The 24,250-nt window shown below is 42.9% G+C and overlaps 1 protein-coding gene across 3 annotated transcripts in view; it reads left to right on the top strand.

Moving 5' to 3' along the window:
• LOC124297090 (cyclic nucleotide-gated cation channel subunit A) overlaps positions 1-20,287 on the top strand; it is a 66,291-nt gene extending 46,004 nt beyond the window's left edge. For all 3 annotated transcript variants that reach the window (XM_046747712.1, XM_046747711.1, XM_046747713.1), the window contains 10 exons: positions 1,123-1,285; positions 5,446-5,594; positions 6,598-6,714; positions 6,813-6,993; positions 9,716-9,963; positions 10,750-10,905; positions 11,242-11,452; positions 11,691-11,879; positions 17,538-17,649; positions 18,249-20,287. In XM_046747712.1, the coding sequence (XP_046603668.1) occupies positions 1,123-1,285; positions 5,446-5,594; positions 6,598-6,714; positions 6,813-6,993; positions 9,716-9,963; positions 10,750-10,905; positions 11,242-11,452; positions 11,691-11,879; positions 17,538-17,649; positions 18,249-18,405 (1,683 nt within the window). In that variant the 3' untranslated portion in view covers positions 18,406-20,287. The remainder of the gene's footprint in view (positions 1-1,122; positions 1,286-5,445; positions 5,595-6,597; positions 6,715-6,812; positions 6,994-9,715; positions 9,964-10,749; positions 10,906-11,241; positions 11,453-11,690; positions 11,880-17,537; positions 17,650-18,248) is intronic.
• The last annotated feature ends 3,963 nt before the right edge of the window (positions 20,288-24,250 follow it).

Genomic DNA, 24,250 nt, shown 5'->3' with positions numbered 1-24,250 from the left:
CCAGCGGTAAACAAACTTCAATATCATCTTATTGCTGCTTTGGGCTAAAAATCGGTTTGACGGTTCTCGGGTCGGAACGTGGACGTGGCACCAAATCCGTCCCATAAGTCAGGAAGAACCCCTCTGGGCATTGCTAAAGGATTTTCGATTTTCGCCCCTCGTAGAAGCTTCTTTTGTAGGTTACTGAGATTATCGATTATGTGGCTGACTGCGGGAGCTGTGTGGGAGCGAAATTCTCGAAAGTTGTCAAGTTACGAGGGACGGGATTTTCGCGAATTGGACCAGCACCGCTTTGCGAGGAATAACGAGAGGATATCGCAAGGAAATTCTACGATCAACTGGCTATTCGTTAATTTTTGCTTCTCGTCAGCTGTACGCACGCACTTGACGGGTGCCTAATTCCTCTGACCCCGCAAAGTGATTGATTACAGCTGGTCGGGTAAATGAGTAAACAAATAGCCATGGTCGGAGGGAAAAGGTTTTCAGATAAGTATTAACACCGGCTTTCCCTATTCACGTCAATTTTGCACCAACCCCAGAATAGGTACATTGAAAATCAACCGCGAACCGGAGCTTCGCTGCTCCTGTAGCGGCGTACAGCTGCTGGATTCGATTCTCGATCAACATACAGGCATGAGTTTGATCGACGGTAAGGAACAATGAAAAATAAAAAATTCGGAACATCAGTCTCGATAAAAAATTGGACCGCGGTGTTGGTATTTTTTCATCTGTGTAATATTTGAATCGTGTGAACTGTGTAAGGGATGAATGCAACAGCTGTTGGATATCCGAGAGAAAAAAAAAGGTTCATTTGGCACATTCGTTCCGTTAAACCCTAAAACTCGAGGAGAAATAAAAACTTATTTATATGCGTTCACGCTGATGAGATAATTTTTGATCACTGAAAGTTGTGACTCATCATCGGTATAATACGAAAACATTTATTTGATATGAAAATGTATGATTGGGAATATGTTCGATTCTATGGCTTTTCGTGACAATTTTCAGTGACAAATTACCCTCGGAGAATTCACTGCCCTCTTGTACAATTGTACAATCCTCCGAGGAGAAGCCCAAGCCTCTCTCACAGAATGATGGAACAATATCGATTGGTTATTACAGTGGCTGCTGGTCGTTTCGCTTGCGGTACTTTACAATCTGGTGTTCGTCGTTGGTCGCGCTGTTTTCTGGGAGTTGAACAACGCCGTCCCCGGAGTTTGGTACCTCCTAGACTACGTCTGCGATGCCATTTACCTTCTGGATATTATCGTTCACGCTCACGAAGGTAATTATCTAATTAATGTCACTGCGATTCTAAGCCCTGGCCTCGAGGCTCGTTAATTTCTGCCTTACAGTTGACTGCGTGTTTAGCTCGACTTAAAATATATACGTATATGTATATCATATCGACGTGTACGTATAAATTTTCCACCACTCTATACACCCATGCTTTTGCCTTGTTATATGATCGCACGGATTTGTCATGCCCCTATTTTCATTACACGAGTGTCCTGTTCAGATAAAATTTAAGGACTGCGGCGGCGGCGTGGGTCGCCATTTACAATAATACCGTTCAATTAAAATTCAAGGGCCCTGCGGAGAGTATTGAAAATTAACAATCAGTGCAGAAGCTCGATACCCCGCACAATCGGCACGAAATATGGTCTCGATTCCTGAGGATAAATCGATGCCATTCATCTCCCATTGCCATGTCCTTTCTCGCGAATCTACGTACCTTAATTATTTTCCTCACCCTCACTGTCTCCGTCGGTACACAATACATGTGTACCATATACTTTACTTTTTACATTCACTTGTCTTTGGTTCGTTCAGGACTCGTAGAAAATACTCGCCTTATAACGATGAGGAAGAATTGAATAGCAATAAAAATGTAGTTTGAAAAATTACATTAATAATTCTTCGTCATCGTCTAAATTGAATTTGATTTTACATTTACTGTTCGATTTGTTCTTAGATATAAACGGGTTGAGATGTAATGTAGTCATTAACTCGAGCGTCAGATTCGGGACGCGAAAATTTTCAGGTGAAAAGAAGAAGAAGAAAAAGAAAATTGGAAAATTTTATTTGCCTTTTATTTGGTATAAGGAAAATTTTTGCATGAAAGGACCCCCTCACTCGCTTAATAACCTCGTTTGTTTTCAAGCCCAAATTTTACTACCCAAACCGAATTCACAGGCACGGAAGTGTTCACGGCTCTTTCACGAATCGCTTGTAAATTTCTTCTGCGTAAGAAGAAAAATCTATCAACTGGAACCTATCGTTATATCCGTAGTCGTCGGAGTCCTCCTGCGATCGAAGAAGATTTTGTAGGTATGAATTGCAGAATCAAGAAGACGCGACGTCACGTGACGGTGAAAGTAAAGTGGCTGAAATTGCGGGGCTTGTAGCAATTGTCCTTCTGCGGCGTGAAAATAAATTACCGGGAAAATTGGGTAACTCGGAGGTAATTTAGAGATGAACTAAACGAGCGTCGGGTAGGTCTGTGCGAAGAAGAAAGGGCAGTTAAAAAGTTGTAAGAAAAAATACGTCTGTCTTTGAAAAACTGGTGAAAATTTTCGCTCCAAATTTGTCTGTTATAAAATCATTCTTGCGCGTTGAATCTGATATTTTATAAATCGGAACAAGGTATTTCGTACGTCAAAATTCGCAAAGAAAAAAGAAAACAGGCTTAAACTTTTACAGAGTATTTTAAACAAGTTAGATGAAAAAATAAGGTGTTATATTGTAGCGAGAGCGAATAAAAATATATTCGAATAACTTCGAAAATTCTCGGCATGGTTGTTCAGTAGTAAATTACAGCAGCCAAAATGAGGCGTTTTTACATAAAGCCAAAGCAAGCATTTGCTCAAAAAGTCGAAAGTTTCGGTTCACCAACGGAGGTCGCAGTGGTTGAGACGGAAATTGCGTTTCAGAAATTTTTTTGTCACATACCAGAGGCCGGAAGAGACTTTTTTTTTCCACGTACGAATGCGGGTATCTCGAATTCTTGGAAAAAGAGATTCCATTTCTCTTAATTCTTATATATTCTGAAATTCGAGAAGAGAGAAAAACCCCGTTTCGTATTATACATTCGGGGAAAGGAGATATGCCCGAAGTTTCAGTGGTCGATTTGAAGGTGTTATTTTTTGCCGATTAAAACACAACTTCCGCGAACCCGCCTCGAAGTAAGCCTAAACACTCTCGATTCTCAACGAGTTCAACCTAACTTTCAAGGAGACTCAAGGTCTGCGCTGTCCTTCTCCATCCCATTTTCGCGGAAGTCCGGGTCAGCCACGTGGATTAGGTTGAGCCAATGGGACCAAGAACGATCTACACTAGAAAGCAAAAGGGCTGCCGGTCCCGAGAGTTTCGGTAAATCCGTACCGTTACAACAGTTACAGCACAGGAAAAGTTATCAAACATCTGAAAAAATCAGGCTCTGTTTAAAATATATAGTCTTGCATATTGCGATCGAGAGTATCTTCGGAAAAAATGCAATGGTCCCTGATGCCACGACGAAATGGGACTTGCGTATAATCGCAATTGATCGCGTGTTCGAGTAGGAGCGAGACACCGAGGTCAGTCTGGACGGACGACAAAACGTTGCATGCAAGAACAATTACCGACCAATTTTCCCCCGGGTGTCATGAAAGGCTCTGCGTTTACCCTAATTGTATTGTTCCTTAATTACTTCGACGATCGCTAATGCGCAGAGTATACTGTACAACGTTTTCTCCTGTGTAGTGATCAATAAGTAACAAAGTGGAGTACATGCAGACGTGAAGTAGCGAGCTGGCGGAATTACGTCTTGAGCTCAAGGGAGTTGGTAGGTAATTTGACTTGCACACACACACGCACGCACACACTTACACGCGCTGAGACTCTCCGAAGATCGATCAACGCTATCAATTTTCTCGACGCGTTCTTAACGCGGTTTACCGTATATTCGCCATGACAATCGACCAAGTTACAGCGACTGCCCTTCGCAACAGCAACAGCGGTCTGCAAATGTCGCGAATTCAAACAGCGTTTAATCCGTCAATCTAATAGATTCTCCTCCACCTCGACGTCGTCCCAGGGCGAGGCTCTGAGGGCGCGATGAAAGGGGCGACCGGTGGTGTAATTGCTATTCTCACTATCGTCTTGGCTAATTGCTTTTGAGCAAACAATTATTCATAATAGATAATGAAACGCAGCCGAGTCCCGGAGCCGGGTTGTTCCGTTTTTTTCCACCAATGACAGACGTTTCTATCCCCGTTATTACTGTATTTTCCTTTATTGGATCTTTGACCCGACCCGACGTCCCGGAGGGTTCGTGTTCACCGGGCAACACGTGTGTCCTTAAACTAACGAAATATTGCACGGGATGACGGAGACGGACAAGAAAAGGTTAGACAGGCGGCTGGCGCCCGGTTTTAAGGTAGCCGGGAACTCATTTTTCCTCCCCCTCATTCGTAGCTGGAAATTCTTCAGGAAGTATGCATGTAACATGGGCGGAAGAGAACAGTTGGGGTCTTCGACGCGTCCCTCGGGAACTGCGAAACTTAAATCGGCTCGATTCTCGGCAGAGTGGCTTCGCTTTCGGAGACGAAGGGTAAAAAAGATGGAATGAAATGAAATTCTATTTTGAATGCTGCTCCTGGGATTGCTCGGTGAGCCGATCGATTTGTCTGATTTGGAATATTTTTCAGTCGAAACGCTTTTTTTCCACTTTTTTTTTTTTTTTTTAAGCTCTTTCCGTCACTCGTCGGGGTGTGGCAAATGTTCGGTATTCGCATTATTTGCACAACGACGAATGGCCGACAAAATCGTCTGCAGTTATTGGGTCAAAGTTCTTGCAGAACCAATATCCGAAATTGTATTTCGAAGAAGCCCGACTTTTCACACATATACATATAAATTATAACACACACCAAAGGCACTTACAGGAAAGAGATTAATGTCAAAGGCGAAAAGAAACTTGGACAAGCGTCGAAAGCTCGGCTTTTTGTCATAATCACAATTTCAAAATTTTTGCACAATTTTGTAACCTTAAACAGTCAATCAACCAGTTAAGCAACCCTCGCGCATACCGGATATCATTTCCGCAGGTTGGGTTACCTGCAACTGATAGAATTCCAGAGACGCTGAACGAGGTGGAAACCTGTTAGCTCCGAATCCATACCGCCTCTTGGCTGGATTACAGTTGGTATCTCGTTTGTTTGCGGAACTCCAATCCATCAATATGTATGATAGCTGGATGACCACTCGAGGCATCAAGGAGAGTGACCGCGAGTACGGCTTAAGCCTGCACGTAAGGGTCTTAATTGGGGTTCAGAACCGTGCGAGATGGATACGTGCAGCGATCCATATCCAACTGAGGAAAGGAATCTCGAGAGGCTTTACGACTGGGGGCAGAAGCGGGAGACTTGCGAGCTCTGGTGTGATAATTTTTATTTCTTTCAGGGTACCTGGAGCAGGGATTGATGGTAAGGGATGCGAAACGGCTCAGACAGCATTACTTCAAGACTGCTAGATGGCGGCTGGATTTCCTCGCTATTTTTCCCACGGATCTCGCCTACTTTTGGTGGAGTCCAAGCTCCTGCCAAGTGCAGGTAACCATTTGCCAGAGTATATCCTTTTCTGCCCTCTCGTGTTATCGGCATTGGAAACTCCTCGTAACGTCCTTAATGCCGATGGTCCCGGGACATTGACTAAGCTGCAAAGAGAAAATCGGGGAATTCTACGAACGCTGGGTAGCCATCGATATATTATTTCAAAGGAGCATTATTATATTTCGGGTCGCGAAACCCTCGAGGCAATAACACTGCCGCAGTCACCCGATAACGTGGAGGGTGGATCTCTGCTTCTGACACGACTCTAGCACAAAAAGCTTGATTTTATCGAGACATCTGGCAGTTGTCTCGATTCGACCGACTACGCGGCCAGGTGCCTTGAGATCAGAATCGTGGGATATGCTGCTGCGATAGAAAGTCGTACAAGAAGATCGATAAAAGGGTTAGCCACCGGGTGGATGGGTACACTTACGTCGATGGTTGTAGGTCATGTTGCTCGAAAATCAATTGTCACTGGGTCGAGTAACATTGGCTCCTAAACGACGCGCTGGTCATCCGGAATTAAATCACGACGCTGCATCGTCTTGTTCACCCGGAGCTGAGTCAAATACCGGCTCTGATAAATGCAGAGTTTTCCGATAAGCGGATGAACAGCAGCAAACCGTTAATATCACGGCGAGCCACGAATATCCTTCAGACGTCAAGACAAGCTTTTTGTCCGGGAATCTAATTTGTCGTTGTTAAAGTACCATTTCTCCCTTCTCTCGCTTCTATCGTTCAGCTTCGCAGGGAACGCACCCATAAATCAAGGGTCGCACTTTTTACAGAACTGTGCAGCCTGAGATTGTTACCGCGAAAGAAGAAGGAAATTGGGGAGAAAAGGCGTTGCCGTGTTGAAATACCGCGATGGAAAGTTGACGCGTTCAAGTATATTTGTTTGAAAAGTTACTCGGGGAATCGAGACCGAAATCGGGGCAAGTTCATCCGCTGAACGCGTGTTCAAATCTCCATCGAGTCAAGGCATCGTATCAATGTGTTTCAGGTACCGTGTCCCGTGATCGTAAGGACCAATCGATTACTGAAGTTGTCCCGAATGTGGCAATACTTCGAAAAGACTGAAACCCGAACCGGATACCCGAATGCCTTTAGGATATGCAAGGTAGGTGCGGCTGCGCGGACAAATCGAGGACGGAGAGGAGCCGAGGATGAAGAATCGATGTCGGAGGGTGTGAACGGGTTCTGGTTCCCTTGTTACAGGTGGTTCTCGCCATCCTAGTCCTCATCCACTGGAATGCATGTCTGTACTTTGCGATCAGCTACGTGGTGGGATTTGGCTCCGACAATTGGGTTTACAACCTGAATGGAGCCAGGAACGCCTCTCTCGCCCGACAATATATCTACAGCTTCTACTGGAGCACACTTACCCTGACAACAATTGGTGAGTACTCGAGAGTCTGGCTGTATTCCAACGACTAGTTCTTACGGTATCTGCAGAAGCGGCGCGTAGAATCTTTATCTAGCCTTTAACCCCCGTTTAAGTGCCTTACAATCCTTACCAATGCTCCGAGCGACTCTTGTGCGTGTACGTAACTTTGAAACTCGGGATACCTAACGCACTCGTCTAATTCTAACCGTAGGTGTTATCTGCTAGGTAATTTCTGGTTACAGAATGGGGGGAAGAAATTGTTTATCCTTAGTTGAAGAGGGGAAAATAATAACGAACGTCGGCAGCGAGAGCAAGCAAAGGAGAATATTCGCTTTCGTTGATACAGCGCTGCGTGCGTACTTCGTTCAGTCCCACTTTTTTTTTTTTGCGTGAATAAAACCGGGGACAGAGTGTTTGATCGAACCGATGCGGCAACAGGAGCACAGCAGCGGTGAATCGCGACGAGCTTGATTGAAAATAGAATATAATCTCAGGTTTCAAAATTCTCGGAATTGGATCAAGAGGAAATGAATAAAATTCTGACCCGCGGACGCGCAAGGTTTGATCAAAAATCCGTGCTGTTGGTATTACGTGCGGTGAAAAATTTCTATGAGATTGATCGAGACAAACGAACCATATACACGTTGTTAGGTGCAAGAACGACATTCGGAACCATGGTAAATTGGTTTTAAAGTCGAGTAGCTCAGGAATAACGGTCGTTGAAAGAGTTTTCAACTATAATATGGTACGAAAATCAGAGCAAAGGAAGGAAGAGGACTACATCCTCTTTAAAATTAGGAGTCTGTAGGTACCTGCGGCCCTACCTCGTATACGAAAATTATAGAAGTTTGAAGTGCCCACGCCAAGTTGGAATACCCGAATGGTGGGGGATAAATCGCTAAGGAGAGATTCGTCAGGCTCACCGCGTGTGAAATGGTAATTTTTATAACGACCCCTTTTCGACCGGTCTACGATTCTTTGGAGAATCACGGAAATCCCGACGGTGGACAACCTTGAATTAATTAGCGAGGGTTGTTCGTTCACTCGGGATGGAGAACACCAACTAAATGTGCCCGTAAAGAAAATTGCCGCCGACCCTTCGAACCGAAACAATACAACGGTACCTTATTGCGTTTGACACCCAGCTGTTGCCATGCGGAATGCGGATCGGAACCGCTCTGTACGTAGATTCGTCGACCCAGGCAGCTACATGCATACATACGTAGGTACAACCATAGGCGAGCATTCGGCATACGAATCCATCCACGTGCGTAAATATACGCACACCTAGTGCACACAAGAGTTTCCCGACGGATGGAATGGTGGATACATAGGTACAATATCCGATAGGTACGTGTGCACGGCGAGTATTATACGAGCCGCCAAATCGAATTGTCTTGTGATAGCAAAATCTCCAAAGTTTGAGATTACACGATTTACTCTGTGTAATAATTCTAACTCGGAGACTGCAGTAGCTATAACGAAAACCAATTAAACTTCGTCTGCCTTTCTCTGTCCCCCTCTCTTTCTCTCTCTCTCTCTCTCCCTCTCTTGGAAAAAAATTCTTCGTAGCAGAATGCGTATTAGGGTATCTTTTTACGAAACACAAAACAAAGCCCCAATGTTACTCCAGACCGTCGCGTCGGTCTGGAGTCTGAAACATAACACGACACGGCTTTCGCGAATAGTTTTTCTCGTCACTGGTAACAGCAGGTATGTGTGGAATTCTAAAAAAGAGAAAAGCAAAAAAAAAAAACGGAAAATCAGTGTCATCTTGTGTAACATTGAATTTCATACGCTTGCAAAAGAAAGTCAACGGTATAAGCAAAAATTCGGTCCCCGTTCTAGTTGACTTATAACCAGTGTAATTATTTTCCTCTCGAAACTGGTAACTTCCTCTCTTCTTATACGTGTTATAATTGTGGCCGATGCGATCGCACGTCTCTTTATCGAGAAACCGTAACGAGTATCGTAAAGACTTGGACTATAATTGATATTGCTGACTTTCACCGTCATATTTCAATCAGCTATCTTGTTTGAGAAAATGATCACGACGTGACTCGACCTTTATTCTTTTCATCTCCGAAGGGTGACTCGGGCTGGTTTTCTCAGCTGCCACCTTTCACCGTGGACTATTTACCGAAGAGAGAAATATCGGACGGGATCAATTTGCCGGAACCTTCAATCTTCAGCAGCGTTCAGTATTTTTTCTTCTTCGTCTTCCGCTTTTCTTTTTTTAGTCCGATATGTTTTATAGCGGTTTCGTATATCCACTTCGGGGGCAGAGGAACGTTTTGGGTAGACGGTTGTAATATGTATCGAAGTGCTTACATCTTCTCCCGTATCTGCGGAACACACGGTAAACTTCCTTCAACGTGAATATATATAACACAGACACGAGGGGTAAAGGAAAAAGGGTCGGCAAACGCAACGCGACTTTTTATGGCGTGCGTTGGTTTTATACTCATTCCGTAGAATCTCCATCATGAATAAACGACTATAACCGTGCGAACGTAAACGAAAATGATCGGTTATCATTCATTTCTTTTCAACTCCCCACATGACCGGAAACATTAATAACCCCCGAATGTCTACGCCGATATAACGCTTTAAGAAACTGGTTGAAATTTGTTTTCTTCTTCTTCTTCTTTTTTTTTCTACTCGAAAATTTCACCAAATCCGTACGTCGTTGGTGATGCAAAGTTGATTTTCACCGAAATTTCTACCGCCGCAGGTGAAACACCGCAGCCGGAAAATGACGCGGAGTACCTTTTCGTCGTCGCCGACTTTCTAGCTGGAGTTTTGATATTCGCAACGATCGTTGGAAACATCGGTAGCATGATAAGCAACATGAACGTCGCTAGAGTTGAATTTCAGAACCGCATGGACGGCGTGAAGCAATACATGCAATTTCGGAAGGTTTCCACGGAGCTGGAGGCCAGGGTGATAAGGTGGTTCGCTTACACCTGGGCGAACAAACAGGTGAGCAATTTATTATACCTTCGGGGTGAATCACCGACGACAATCGAGCACACCTCGACAATATTGCACATTGGTCATTGTCGCGAAAGTGTTAAGTAAGCTGATACACGCGGACGAGAGTCGCTGAGTAAATGTCGAACGGGGCCGTGTCGAAGTGCTTTTAAAGTAGCGAAAGTCGAGGGAGGCTTTTCGCTACAATTCACATTTTGCGCCTCTCGACCACGCCGCGAGGCGGAAGGCGACTATGAGGACGAACGTAGGTAGGTACCGGGGGAAATTCGTCGCCATAAGTTTTTCAGCAGTTTTCATAAAACGCTCGACATCCGAACATCGCCTACTCTTTGGTATCCTTGCCCCCTTTTTGTAAGACTAGGTCGAGCGGAGTCCGGTGGGTATTTCACGAAGCAGACAAGTGGGCAGCGGATTCATCTTCGAACGTATCTTGTACGCGATCCTCTGTAAACCGTATAACATTTTCAAACTCCGAGTAGCTTTGTTCGATGGATGTTTTATTTATTTTTTTTCTTCTTCCGCCAAAAGTAAGAGTTTTTTCAAAGACTTTTTATCCGCTCCCTTCGTAAGACGGAACGTCGAATAGTCGATGGAGGAAAAGATGAGCGACTTAAGCGTCCGCGATCGTGATCCATTTTCTTATCGAATATTACAGAACGTATTCACGGATTTTTCAAGCCAATCTTTTTCTCCAGCTCAGGCTTGAGTCTGTTCATCTACGTTCTGCAATAAGACATAAACCTAAATTTCTTCTTCCTGTTTCGGTGCCTGCAGGCGCTGGACGAGGAACGAGTACTCGGAGCTCTTCCCGATAAACTCAAAGCGGAAATTGCAATTCACGTTCACCTGGACACCTTGAAGCAGGTTCGAATATTCCAAGACTGCGAGCCTGGATTGCTGGAAGAATTGGTGCTCAAGCTTCGCCTTCAGGTGATTTAAATAAACTCAGCAACCCCACATATTTCGGGTCCGTCGATCGCTGCAACCTTTATTTTTATATTTATTTCAATTACAAGTTCCTTCGCTTATCAGCTCCCAAGTCGCGAAGAAGGATAATCCTCGGGGTGTCTCGACGGAAGAGATCGATGATTATTTTATTATTATTATCCCAATAAAAGCAACCCTTGGTAACACGTAGCTGTAAGCTTGTCTGAAAGTGCTATTGAAAAACGAATACCTTCGTTGTTCGTCGAAAGGGAACGCGGTTATTATTTCAGTATAATGTAACACACGTTTCTTGCGTTTCCATTGAAAATCCTTGAGCAGGTGTTCAGCCCTGGGGATTACATATGCCGTAAGGGAGACGTGGGCAAGGAGATGTACATAGTGAAGAGGGGGCGGCTGATAGTGGTGGCCGACGACGGTAAAACAGTGCTAGCGACTCTGGGGGCGGGAAGTGTCTTCGGTGAAGTGAGCGTCCTCGAGATAGCCGGTAATAGAACGGGGAACAGAAGAACGGCGAACGTGAGATCATTGGGTGAGTAAATCTCTCTGGCTGGTGCAGCGGCATAAAATGTACGTCACGTAACGGGGAATCTACTTTCTACCTCGGCGCACGCTGTTACTCAGCATCGGCATTAAATCCTCCCTGCAGGATGTACACGTGAACGTCTTCCGCCTCACATGTATTATACCTGCAGCATTAACGTCGTCCTCGAAAGCTTACCGATTACCCCCACATTTCTAACCATCTTGGACAAATTCTTTCCCTCCAGGCTACTCCGATCTGTTTTGCCTCGCAAAAAGGGACCTTTGGGAAGCCCTCGCTGATTACCCGGATGCCAGACACTCCCTCACGGAACGAGGGTGCCAACTTCTTCGAAAAGACGGTCTTCTTGACGAGGATGTTTTCCAGGGTGCCAAGCAAGCGAAGGACTCCATCGCCGACAAGATTGACCGGCTTGGTGAGTTAATGTCTAGTCTTTGGATATCTCGAGCGATCTCCGATCTAATTCAATTTTCCAAACCTCAACTGTCTGGGCATCGAACGTCATTAGGTAATAGAAATCTTTTAATCAATTTTCTTTGTCATTTTGTTGCTCTTTAGAACTTTGAGCGTCAATCGAGATCTTCGTTTCGACACTGCCTTCAGGCGTTGCAAACGCTTGTCGCCTTCGTTTATTGATTGCATGTCTGAATAGTATCGATTCCAAAAAAAACAGCATGCTCATTGGATGTTTTAGCACATGTATCGGAAACGCGTCGTAACGTTTAGGCTGATGACAGCTCGTTGAGAAATTGTAGTTTAGATAAATATTATGAAATACAAACGACAAATCTCGGTGAAAATGGGCACAAATCGATTGCATAAAAAACGACCAGCAGGTATCGCGTTTTTGCAAGTTACGAGGCAGTGGGTCGAATAAGTATAACGGTAATCTTGAAGGAAAGAAAAGTGGAAAAAGAAGTGTTTGAAAAAAAGTGACGGAAATAACGGGCTAACCGTAAAAAGTCGATATCTTGACATTCGGAGGGGAATTTGGAAGCGAGGGGTTTTACGAGGAGGTTTACTATAGCAACGAGATTCGTAAAGTGGGTTTCAATACCCGAGATACGATGTAGCCCGGCTATCGTATAAAGTTATTGTAGTTTGGACGAAAACACCGGGATCAGTGGGAACGAAGCATCGCGAATCGCGCGTTTCCTGATGGATTGATTGCGTCTACGTATCGTGTATAATAAAAGAGACTGACGCGATCGATCATCGGTATGCCGTTTTCGCAAATAACAGCACCAATTAGTCGAAGCTCGCGAAGAAACCAGAGCCGTAGAAACGGATTGTCTGTCATCTTGGCCGCGCTTTTCGAACCCCTCGTTATAATACGGAATCACCAGAACGAATTTAGCTTGCAGACGGCAAGTTTTCCATTGGATGAAATCTGTGATTTCGCGGGGTATAGCCACAAATGTTTAAACGCGTATCGGGTATTCGTAAGAAAAATTTTTGATTATTCGAGGAAATTTTTTCTCCCTGTAATAGGTTCATTTCCTCCGAAGGGTGTAATCTATCTCCTCGGTTCAAGTCACAATTTTCAGCCATCCTTGAAACACGCGATCAAAGCCAAAGAAGGGAATCAATACGTGTGAACTTTAAAAAAGTTCGTGTTTTACAGGTTCGGCCACTTTTCAAAGAATAATTCTTTGCATCGTATAAACTGGGAAAATTTTAATAAACTCCTGTTTTTTAATGAACATTTTCAATCCAATTTTAAAAATTTTCCATTCAAATTGTAATATCTTTATTCAAATTTTGTTTGTCATTAGAATGACAGCTATTTTGCGGAAGAGTAATTATAACACTGGGTAAAATGAAAATTAGACAAACGGTTGTCATTGAATTGCGGACCAAGAACTTGATTTCAGTACTGAAAAGTGATCGATTGATTTTACTCATATATTTGTCAATCGTTTAGAATACAAAACGTATTTCGGGACAGAAACGTCCAGCATCAAAGTTCCCATGAAATATCCGCCGCGGTTCTAAATCAATTTAAACAGTGTTTTCGACCGGTTGAATCCTGAGACTCGACAGGTTCTCGCAATTTCGTGATGCACGCAGAAGCTGCATTGCGGAGAGTTGAAAAGACCGATTAAATGCCACAAGTTCAAGTTCCATCCGGATAGTGGGTGATAAAGGGTGGGTTGGAAAATCCCAATAAAATATCCCCTCGCCCCACCGAGTCGAGGGATGCGTCGATGAATGCTCATCGATGCTCTTATTGATGGATCAATAAAGGACCGCCGTCGCAACCAAGTGCCGAGGGTCAAATGTAAACAAGTAAAATTCCATCGTCACCCTGAACCAGCCGGCTCGCGATATTTATCCAGAAATTATTCGAAGAGCGCAAACAACCCCAACTATCGCCTAATCCACTCGTTTCGACCACCGAATCGATACCCTGCAGGATACAATTAAAACCTGTAAGCATTAACCAAGGCTATTGTCCGATGGATCGGAGGAACGACCTGCTTGACGAAATCTGGTGCTTATTTCCTCGCGAGATTCGGGAAAGGATGATGTAATTAATATCACTTTAGTTCCCGTACGGTGGTCTGGAAGTGTTTCGAATTTGTAGGTAGTGTTGAACCCATGCAGGGCGTTGCGTTTGCCAATCGGAGTAATTAAATTTTCATCCATGCGATAATTCGAGCTACGCTGATATTAGACGCTATTAACAGCTGGTACTTACATAAAGCTCAGGTTACGCAAAGCGATGACGCGACGCCGATTTGGCTTCGATACTGCTGTTCGTTAATTCACGACCACGTTGTCGGTCGCCCGTAATTATTAATTGACAAACTGTGATTACTATCAGTCGGCAAGGTGGACGTGAGTGAACCAGAGGCGAATGGAAGCTCCGCTTTCGCAAAGGCGATCAAATGTTGGCTTTCGATTTTATGTTTTTTTCATCTTCGTTTCAATCATATCCCGAAAGACGAATGAACTAGAAAATTAATGTCAATTTAATTCTTGTGCGCAATTTTAGTCCGGTTACAAAAATTCGTAAAAGTTTCGCACTTCGATCTGAACTGCTAACGCATTTTGCGAGTTGCCACACGTAATATACGTTTCCAACAATTTTGCAAATTTTGGTGAATTAAAGCAGCCAAACGGTAATTCGACCAATTTGTAGGTCAAAGGGTGTACGAAATTATCGCGTCTGTGTAGTGCGCAAGAGTGCAATACGTGCCGATATTGTTGTGGAAGTCTGGATTACCCAAGAATTAGCGTTAAGTATCTCACGGTGAAATTCAAATGAACTTATTCACTTATTCACGATTCACAATTGGTTAATTCCGAATGGTCTTTGAGTAGTGAAATTGTACGGTGAATTGGTTGTTGGATTACACGGCGTACAATCAGCTTCGTTTCCTTCAGCCAACAAGCAATTTCAACTTCGAACAATAAGCAAGGATATAGCGGAAGAACAATTTGCAAGCATCACTCGGGCGTTTCGGTTCAGGACTGTTGTGTTCTTCTGCTTGCATAATGGAAGCGGTATTCCGTATAATCGAGCCCTTTGAGTATAATCAAAGGGATTAGGGAAGGACCTCGATTTCACCACTAAATGGTTACACCGTTCGAATTCACCTCTGTTATACCGATCGTGAGATGATCGTAACCAACACCATCAATTTCTTCGAAGCGCAACTTTGTCTTGGATTTAACTCCTTTGTCTCTCGCACAGAGTAGAAGGACAACCTGCTGGAGAAGCTTTCTTTCGAAAGTAGAAAATCTCCGGCTGTATAATAACGGACGAAATACAAGCTGCGAAAATTTGTTCACGGTACCGTTCATGCTCGCGAGAGATAGAGGGAGAAATTTCAGGATCTGTGACAGGCTCACGCCGAAGGGACTCGCAAGGGTCCCCCGCAAAAACTCCTTCATTCCGAAGAAATAAATTTCCTGCTATCATGCAATAAATGGAAAATTTACCGGGAACTCACGACGCTACTCCACATCTCGCTTCGAGAAATGAGACCAAATACCGTGCAGATAGCGTAAAATGCAGCAAGTAGGTACCTACCGAGCCCATTTAAACGCGCAGTTTATTCCGGCCAGTAGCACTCACGGTGATAAAATTTCAAAAATTTACTCACTCGTCTCTTCCTTTACTTGCGGTGGGCTGCTACGAATTATCGGAAAACTCTCGCACAGCTTGCCACAGATATTCTTCGCATCACAGAATTGTCACCTTTCGTTTATAATCCAACGAATTTGTTTATAAATAACGTACTTTTCACTTATCTCGTTAGTCCTCCCCCGCTTTTACGCCCTTAAAAGCATACGCCGTTGACGGAGTATGTTTTTTTCTTTCCGTATTTTTCTTTTCGCGAAAAGATGTAGATTGTATACGTCGTATATATATACAACAACAAAAAAATACCAAGAAGGCGCCCTTGGGTCGTAATCTGAAACCGGGAATCCAGACTGCTTTCGTTCGAATGATTGATTCGTGGGGTAAGACACTCGTTTAAGGTTGATAGAGATTGATCTCTTGTCAAATGACGTGCCTCGCTGAACTAGCTAAGCGACGAGTAATCCAGCCCAGAAATCGCAATCAAAAACTCTAATCTTACGGCATGGGAATTTCATCGCGAAAATTTGTTACTCGCGCAACGAAAAGCTTTTCTCCTCTGTTATAGTTTACGCTAATTCGATCAGATCGAATAATCAATTACACAACTGGCCCTTTACCTGCTCTTGCCGCAGTCTGAAGCTTTTGACAAGGCTTAGTATATTTTGTGGGTATTTGCTATGGCCGGCTCAAACGGCTTCGATGTTTATGTAACATTCCTTCTCGACGATCGGCTCAGTCGACATCTTCCCTTCTGTCTATTCAGGGGAAATTAATTATTTGATCGAATCCTATAGTCGCTCAGAGACGGTTGATTTTTTGTCTTCTCACAGAGGCATGATCAAGCGAATGATGAAACGGGAGTACGCAGCAACGGATGTAATCGATGTACAGAGCTCGACTATATAAGCTGATACAACGCGGAACTTCCGGTAAATGGTTATTCGAAGCTCAGCTCTGTTCGGCCTGATTCATCGGTTTTTCTTCTTCCGCTTCTTTCGAGGATCTTCAGCCACGAAATTTATCCAGAGAATTTCCTCCGGGAGAACCTTTTATCGAGCGCGTATAAGAGTATTGCCCCCAAAAATGATCGAGCATTTTTTCACAAAGGACACGCGCATTATTATGCGCGCATAGAAATATATCTTGGCCTAGTGATATTTTAAAAGAAATTTAACTAGGTAGGTATGTATCATCGCGGAGCAAGGCGTTAACAAATTGACGCTGATTCCGTCAAGATTTTCGATTCCAGGTTTCAGTATTCTTGGCCTCGTTTCCGTTGGACTGAAACCCAGAGTTTTTCAAACTGTGCCAATCGCGTGTATTTATTTTTCCGAAGGGCATATCGAGTCGATTACATGATCGACATCCATATACATCGACGCGACGTATAGTTAAACAGGAAGTTGAAGAATGAGAAGACCCCGTATGATTTATGGCATTCGCCGGTAAAGGGATACGCGATGTAGTGAAAAAAGAGGCGATATCGTGTAGCCGAAAGATAGTTTGAAGAACTATCGGAGAGTCGGCGAGGAGAACTTCCTCGTTTTTCGAAGCGTCAGGATCGTTTGACGTCAAGTAGAAAAGTTCCCGGTGCAGAATACCTTCATCAAAATATCGCTACATCATCCCGACGATTCGGGACAAAAGCCTCGGTGCTCCCGTTTTTCTAGACCTACGTGATGCAACTCGGGGAGCGGAAAATCCTAAATCACCACCAGAGCGTTATATCGCTCGGCTGTGATGACGGTAATTTCGAATATATTATAACGGTCTCTGGTAGTTCGGGCTCGACCTCGGCCTAAACGGATTACGTCTTTTTAACAGTGCAGCGGCCGGCGAAAGCCTCCAGACAAAATAAAAAATTTCACACTACAGCCGCGAGTTGTACCATCAAATTTTTCGCACGATCACGTCTGCAGGCGATATAAATATTCAACCAACACCGCGCCAAACCTTTGATAATTAACATCTGTGCTTCAGAAAACACCGTCGACAACCTTCAGACCCGACTCGCCCGACTTCTCGCCGAGTATTCGAGCAGCCACGCAAAGATGAAGCAGCGTCTCGCCCGAGTCGAACGTAGGGAATCATCGTAAGTTATCAACCGTATGCCCATAAACTCTTCAACGACTAGATATTGTCTCGCCTGCGTCCACGTTTCGCCCTTATACTCTGTGAATACGTATTTCTGATGTCACCCGACCATTTCAGGAGATTTAAGGGTGTCAGCTCACCCTTGAACACTCCGCACAATTTAACGACGTGAATGATTACGACGGATTCACTCGTGATTCAGTTTATACGTACATTATATGTACATATATCTATTATAAATTCGTTAACGCCCTCAAGCGTGGTTACCGTTTTGCAAACCATTTTCTGCAGAGCTTCATTCAAACGGACGTACGGAAGTTAATTTTTAACGTAATTGAAAATTTGTTTGCTTTTTTTTTTTCTTTTTTTTCTTTCCACTTCGAAACGAAAACTTTTAACTCTCGAATGGATTCTGTTTTAATCATTTCTACCGGTCTTACCTCTGGGAAACACCCTTAAGTTGAAAAGTTTTTGAAATTTAAATCGTAATGCTGGAGGATCGAGGCGGGACGAGACATAGAAATAAATATAAAATGAAATATAAATCGCGAAGTGATGAAAACGAGGAAAGTGTCAGGTCGTGTTTTTGTACTGTAGATATCCAAGCGACAGCTGCAGCGAGCTGGAACTGGAACTGGACGAGGAACAGGGTGCGGCCGGAGGCGCTGGAATATCCGTTAATCAACATCGTCGTAGCTTCCAGCGGGCAAGGAGAAATAATTGCGCCAGAAGATACAAGCAAAACACGGTTTAGTCCTAACTTTGCTCGTTAGATCTCCACTCGGAAAAGGTTTCCTCGGAATAACTTGCGCGCAGAGTTTTGCCGCACGGGGACGATCGCTGAGCTAATTGTGGGCTTGTGATATTATACCGATCGCAAAGTGCGTTGCTGCTGCTTTCCTCCATTCGTTTTACCACGTTTGTTATTTTTTTTTTTTTTTTTTTTGTTCTTTGTCTTTCCTTTTCAGGAAATATTTTCTTATACTCGCATGCTCGAAGCATGGCGGACGAAGAATATAAACAATTAAATATCTTGTAGATAATTTGAAAAAGGATTTTGTTCTCGTCGACTTGAGGTATCTTGAACAGTGTGCACCTAACAGGTAATTTTTAATAGTGGAAATAACCGGCATAAACTAACGCTAAGATAACTTAGAGTATATGATACACGTATGGCCTAAAATGAAAAATACGAGAACAACACAGACGTAATTAAAATAATAACAAATAATAATTGTTATAACTGCACGATTAATCGTAAGGTGCGCAATACAATGATGGGTCATTTTTGTGAACTTACATATGATGTGCGCGCGGGGCGTTAAAATATTATATTTTTGATTAACTAGCGTTAAAATATGATCGAACAGGTGCTAAAATATTTTGAAGCGATCGACAGCTTCGACGTACTGGTGCGTTATTAAACACGTGTCGATAGGTGTTGTACGTGCCTGCATCTGTTTTAACGTACAACAGAATTTTCTTTTCAACAAGCTGTCGCTCGAACGGAACGCCAGTAAGTGATAACCGTATTTTAATTACGAATTCGGATAATTTTCTTTTTCGTTTTTTCCTTATTTTTGCCTCTTGCGATCTAACGATTCACACCTACAGGCTAAAGATTAGGTAAAATCGGAAACATGTGGCATGAAGAAAATTGCGGTACGCCGAAGGAAAACCGAAGAAACCTTGCACATACTTCATTTACGCCAGCAATTCATCTAACTCGAGAGTAGATGAAGCGAAAAATGAGTCTTCGAGAACGGAAGTCCGTGGTCTGCGGTAGAGGCCGTTCCGGCTTTTGAAAAATGATTCAAACAACCAAGCCGCGTTCTGTTCGCTCTGAGCTGATTGCGCGCTCCAATATTTCCGAAAACCCGCGGCTGAAAACGGCTGTGGAATCAGGCTGCTGCGAAAATTGCTAGAGGAGTTGAAAGCCTCGACTCGTCCCGGTTTATCGCGACGGAAATAGATCACCTATACGGGCAGGTAACCTAGATGACTGTTTCCCTTCAATATAACATCCTAATTCGGAAAGCTTACTGCTTGCACTTCGCTATTGCCAACGAGTGAAATTATGCGCATCGTAAAATGTAACATGCGTCGGCGAAGAAATCGCGAATCGAGAGAAAGTCGCGAAATAATTTATCGCCGAGTGCGATTCCGTACGGCAGTTATTGTGAAAAGAAAAAACGAAACGGAAACACGCCAGCGGATATACGATTAAATAACGAAAAATATAAGCGATCATACGCAATTGAACACATAAATGTTGAACGGTTAAAGAGATACATATACATATATGTACATATTAGATATTAAAATGTACACAAGGATACACCATATTTTATAATAATAATAAGAATAACAATAATAATAGTAATAATAATAATAATAATAATAATAACAACAACAACAACAACAACAACAACAATATATAGAGATATATCTGGATAAGCGAATAGGTACCAATAAATCCGCGTCTAAAACGGCATCAAATGTTTTTTCCAAAGATGATTACGCAAACATTGTGACTAGTTACATATCTATTTTCGTATGTTATACCGCCGTAGGTAGCGGCGATGTAAATGAATGTTGATGATTGCATAGAAGATTTTTGTATTGGGCACTGTAATATATAAAAAAAAAAAAACAAAAAAGAAAAGAAAAATCAATAAATATTAATATTAAATTGTATACCAGCGACGTCGAATATTGAATAATACGTGTCACGAGCTTCTGTGTATTCGATAAACGCAAACAATTTTAGTAACAAGTGCCGATTAGACGACCAATTATTTCCCAATCTACAATAAGAGAGAAGTTTTTTTTAGGGTGTAGTCCAAGTTCATTGACCGTATATCCTGGGGGTTGTGACCGTAGAGAATATTTGAGAAGCAGAAGACGGGGAATACTGTACTTTTCCAAGAGGCCAATGAACCGCTAAAATTGAACTACGAGGAAATTCCCATAGGATAGGTATATAGGTATGTGTGTGTGTGTGTGTACATATATACATATAATATTTTTTCAGGTGTTCTTATCCCCTGCTGACTCCTCGGGTATATCCACGTACAAAACCGAATTTATCAACCCTACAATGTGACATCAATACACCCGTACGTATACGTATCGAATCGATATTTACTATCTAGAAAAGTCACTGACAATAAAGAGCCGTTCAGGAGGCAATTCCTTCGCTGATACTGTCAGCGCAGACCGCGAGGAAGCTGTGTAGGGATCGTGAATCTGGAAAAATTAGAAAAAGGCTTTGCTGGACCGAGAAGACAGCCTTATAATCGATTAGCACCAGAGCAGAAACGGGTTCCAATAATTCTTCCATATCGTCAAATGCCCTCGGGCAAAGATGGCCGATAAATTTTCCCGATTATTGTTTGAACAACTGTTACATGATACATGGAATTGTGACATCGCTTGTATTATCCGAATCCATTGATAATTCCATAAATTTACTCAACGTATCAGACTTTTGTCTGTAAACATGGATCATTCAATACTTCACGAATATGGATCGATGAATTTCACTTGTGAAGCAGGTCTTGCGGGTTCAAAGAAAAATTTCCATTAATTTTTTCCTCTTCATCTCTTTACTATTTTCCTTAAAATATTTCATTTTTTAACGGGGTCGATTTTACGATATTTTCATTACCCAGACTTTTCAAATTTATCCCTAAATTCGGCTTCGTCGTAATTCACTTCAATGACCGAGGATGATTTAATTTCCGTGTCAAAGAACCGACGCGCTCACTTTAACCTGCAGACTCTTGAGCCCTGGGGGCAAGTTTGTTGTGACAATTTTTTGTCGGGTAATAATCAGACAGTTATTTATTGTCTGCCGCTGCTGTAGCTGGCTGTGTGTCAAAAGTAACGAATTGCCGGAGGTTTTCGGCCCTCTATGTAGAGGGTATCATATATACCTGTAAATAAATATGTGTGCGTATAAATATGTACCTAACTATAACGAACCTACGCCACGAAGGAGTTTAACGGTGTCGGGGAATTCTAGATACGTATAACTTCTGCAATTCGTTCTGCAGCCTCTCGTGGTCGGGAATGAAAATCGTGCAGGGAATACCGTGCCCACGGTTATGATAAAAAAAAAAGTGAGACTTTCGGGATATTATTCACCGTATTTAATACCTGCATTCGTCGAACCATCGCGCGGTGACGATGGACACGGTACATAGGCATCGTTCAACTTCAAACTACACACTGTGTTGTCAATGCTCGACATTATTCGCGGTTCAACGCCGAGTTTATCGACGAATACCTTCGCCGTTTATACAACGCACCTTTGACACGAACGGGGTTGAAGGCAATAAAGAATTTACATCGAATCTAAATTCATCCGCCACTAGAATTGCATGCATGAGATATCCAACTAAAACGGAATCTCGTCGTAAACTCCAGACTCCGAATCGGTTCTAGTGATAAAAGCATTATATAACGTGGCTGAGAGACTTCGTTGACATTCACATATTGCGCCTGCGGTTGAAGCCGTCTTCTTCCGGAGCTCGGACCTATATATCAACGGAAATTACTCGACAACAGCTTCCGGTTTCGCACCGCATATTTAACAGGATGGATATGAATGCTATTCGTCCCGTTCTCGAAGTTCTCGAAACGCCGAACCTGACTCGAGTAACGCCGCGCAATTCCGAAGGATTATGAAAATTTTTCGGATCCATTTATTTTCTCTAAAAACTAACGTGAGTTATCAGACTTGCACGCGAGTTGGGGAAATGCGGAATCGCAATTGTGGAGTATCGGAAAATCGAACTTGACAAATATTTGCAGCAGTTTGAAGCGTGGAAGTAGTCGGACTCGTTTGTATGTTTTTATTTTTATTTTTTATCACAATAAACAAACTTGTTTGCTTCTGCAGATGGTGAGCAAATCGTATATTCAGAAGCTAGCACGAAGTGTCTACTCGCCCATCGGAAGATTCGAAAGCAGCTGCTGGTTAAAGGCGTGACAAAGTGCTCGTCTTTACGCTGAAGTTCCTCACGGCTACGCCCAAAGCTGAGATAAATCTTGATACAATTTCGGGGAGTTTTCCACATTAATGACCGAATCCCAGATGCTACTGTGTGCCCAGGATTGCCATGAGCTGGAATCGAGGATCGATCGTCATACCCATCAAACGCCCGTTTCGTGTAGCTGTTTTTTAATGCCCAATAAATTAGTAACGTTCTCCTGCACCTCGTTGTTTGCGCAGCTGTCGCGAAACGAGGCGATTCTTGTGCAAACTTTTTACATTCTATCGTGAAGACGTTACGGATGCGGAGGAGAAAATCTATACGATGATAGGCGCGGAACGCGGCACCATTTTTTAATAGTCGTACGTATATAAAATTACAGGCTGAAGCTCTTCTTTCTCTTGATGCAAGGGTTTTCTCTCAAAGTAATCAAATCACTACGAATTTCGTGTACTCGGCATTTTCATGAGAAAGGGATGATCCCGAAGAGAAAGTATAAGAGAAAGAGAGATAGGAAAAAAAAGAATAGATAGCACGGGGTTAAACGAGTGAACGGACGAAATCGTGCGGTGAAATTCCGACAATTTAGTGTAAATTATTCTTACCCTGCCCGACGCAATGACCAGTAATTGCAGCCCAACTTTAGAAAATGATATCCAGCGACCCAGATCCACGAGTTACCGAGCACAAAAGCGGCTGCCGATGAAATTAGGACATTTCTCTATTCATTTTGTAGTTACCTTATCGACCAGAAGTACCTACGCCCGTTCACGTGAAAATAATAATTGTGTCATTAATCCTCAAGTCTTTTATTCTCACTGAGTAACATTTATCCATAAGTAATTATAGTATATTTATATTAAGGTTAGATAGCGTATTGAATCGTACGTGTGTTAGGTGTTGGATGACAATTAAAAAAGTACACGCGCATGCACGCTTTAATTTAATGTGTTTTTAGCATTGTAACAGATCGACGAACCACTAAAAGAGAATAACCAATTATATCTAGTCAATATGTTGTAATTGGGATCGGGATCAGTGATAAAATAAAATTGTATGGCTCCTTCCTTGAGTCAACGGTTGAGGAAAAAGAAGGTTTTTGGGTTAAGCGAGGATTCAAGACTCAATGACAAACGTAGTTAAAAATTCATTAATCCAGTACAATCACTCGTTCGCGGATTTGTCACGTCAGCATTTCACACCGTTTACTTCTTTGGCAAAACAAGTACCCAAATAAATGTCACACAGGGGACAGTAGTGTTCGGCGTTTCGAAAATACGGTGTGCAATAGGGGAGAAGGCACAAACTGTAACAAAAGAGAATACCGAAGATTTAACGACTGACGTTGATTGACTAGGGTGGATTGCGATCGAACGATGTTCGGGGCTTTGGAAGGGTGAATAAATCCCTCGGGGGAATAAATTAATGAGCTATAATACCTCTCCCCTGACAACAATAGACTAGGGGATAGTTTTTAAACTCTTAAGCGTTGAACGTGGTAGCCGAATATCTCCGGATTGGATTCCAGCCCTTAAATTCTCTTCGCTTAACTTCAGGCAAAATCACATTCCTTATAAACAGTAAGTAATCCCTAACCCT

The sequence above is a fragment of the Neodiprion virginianus genome, chromosome 2 (genome assembly GCF_021901495.1).
Source record: "Neodiprion virginianus isolate iyNeoVirg1 chromosome 2, iyNeoVirg1.1, whole genome shotgun sequence".
NCBI lineage: Eukaryota > Metazoa > Arthropoda > Insecta > Hymenoptera > Diprionidae > Neodiprion > Neodiprion virginianus.
Note: the sequence above shows the minus strand (reverse complement) of the source record. Positions and strands in the feature narration are given on the sequence as shown.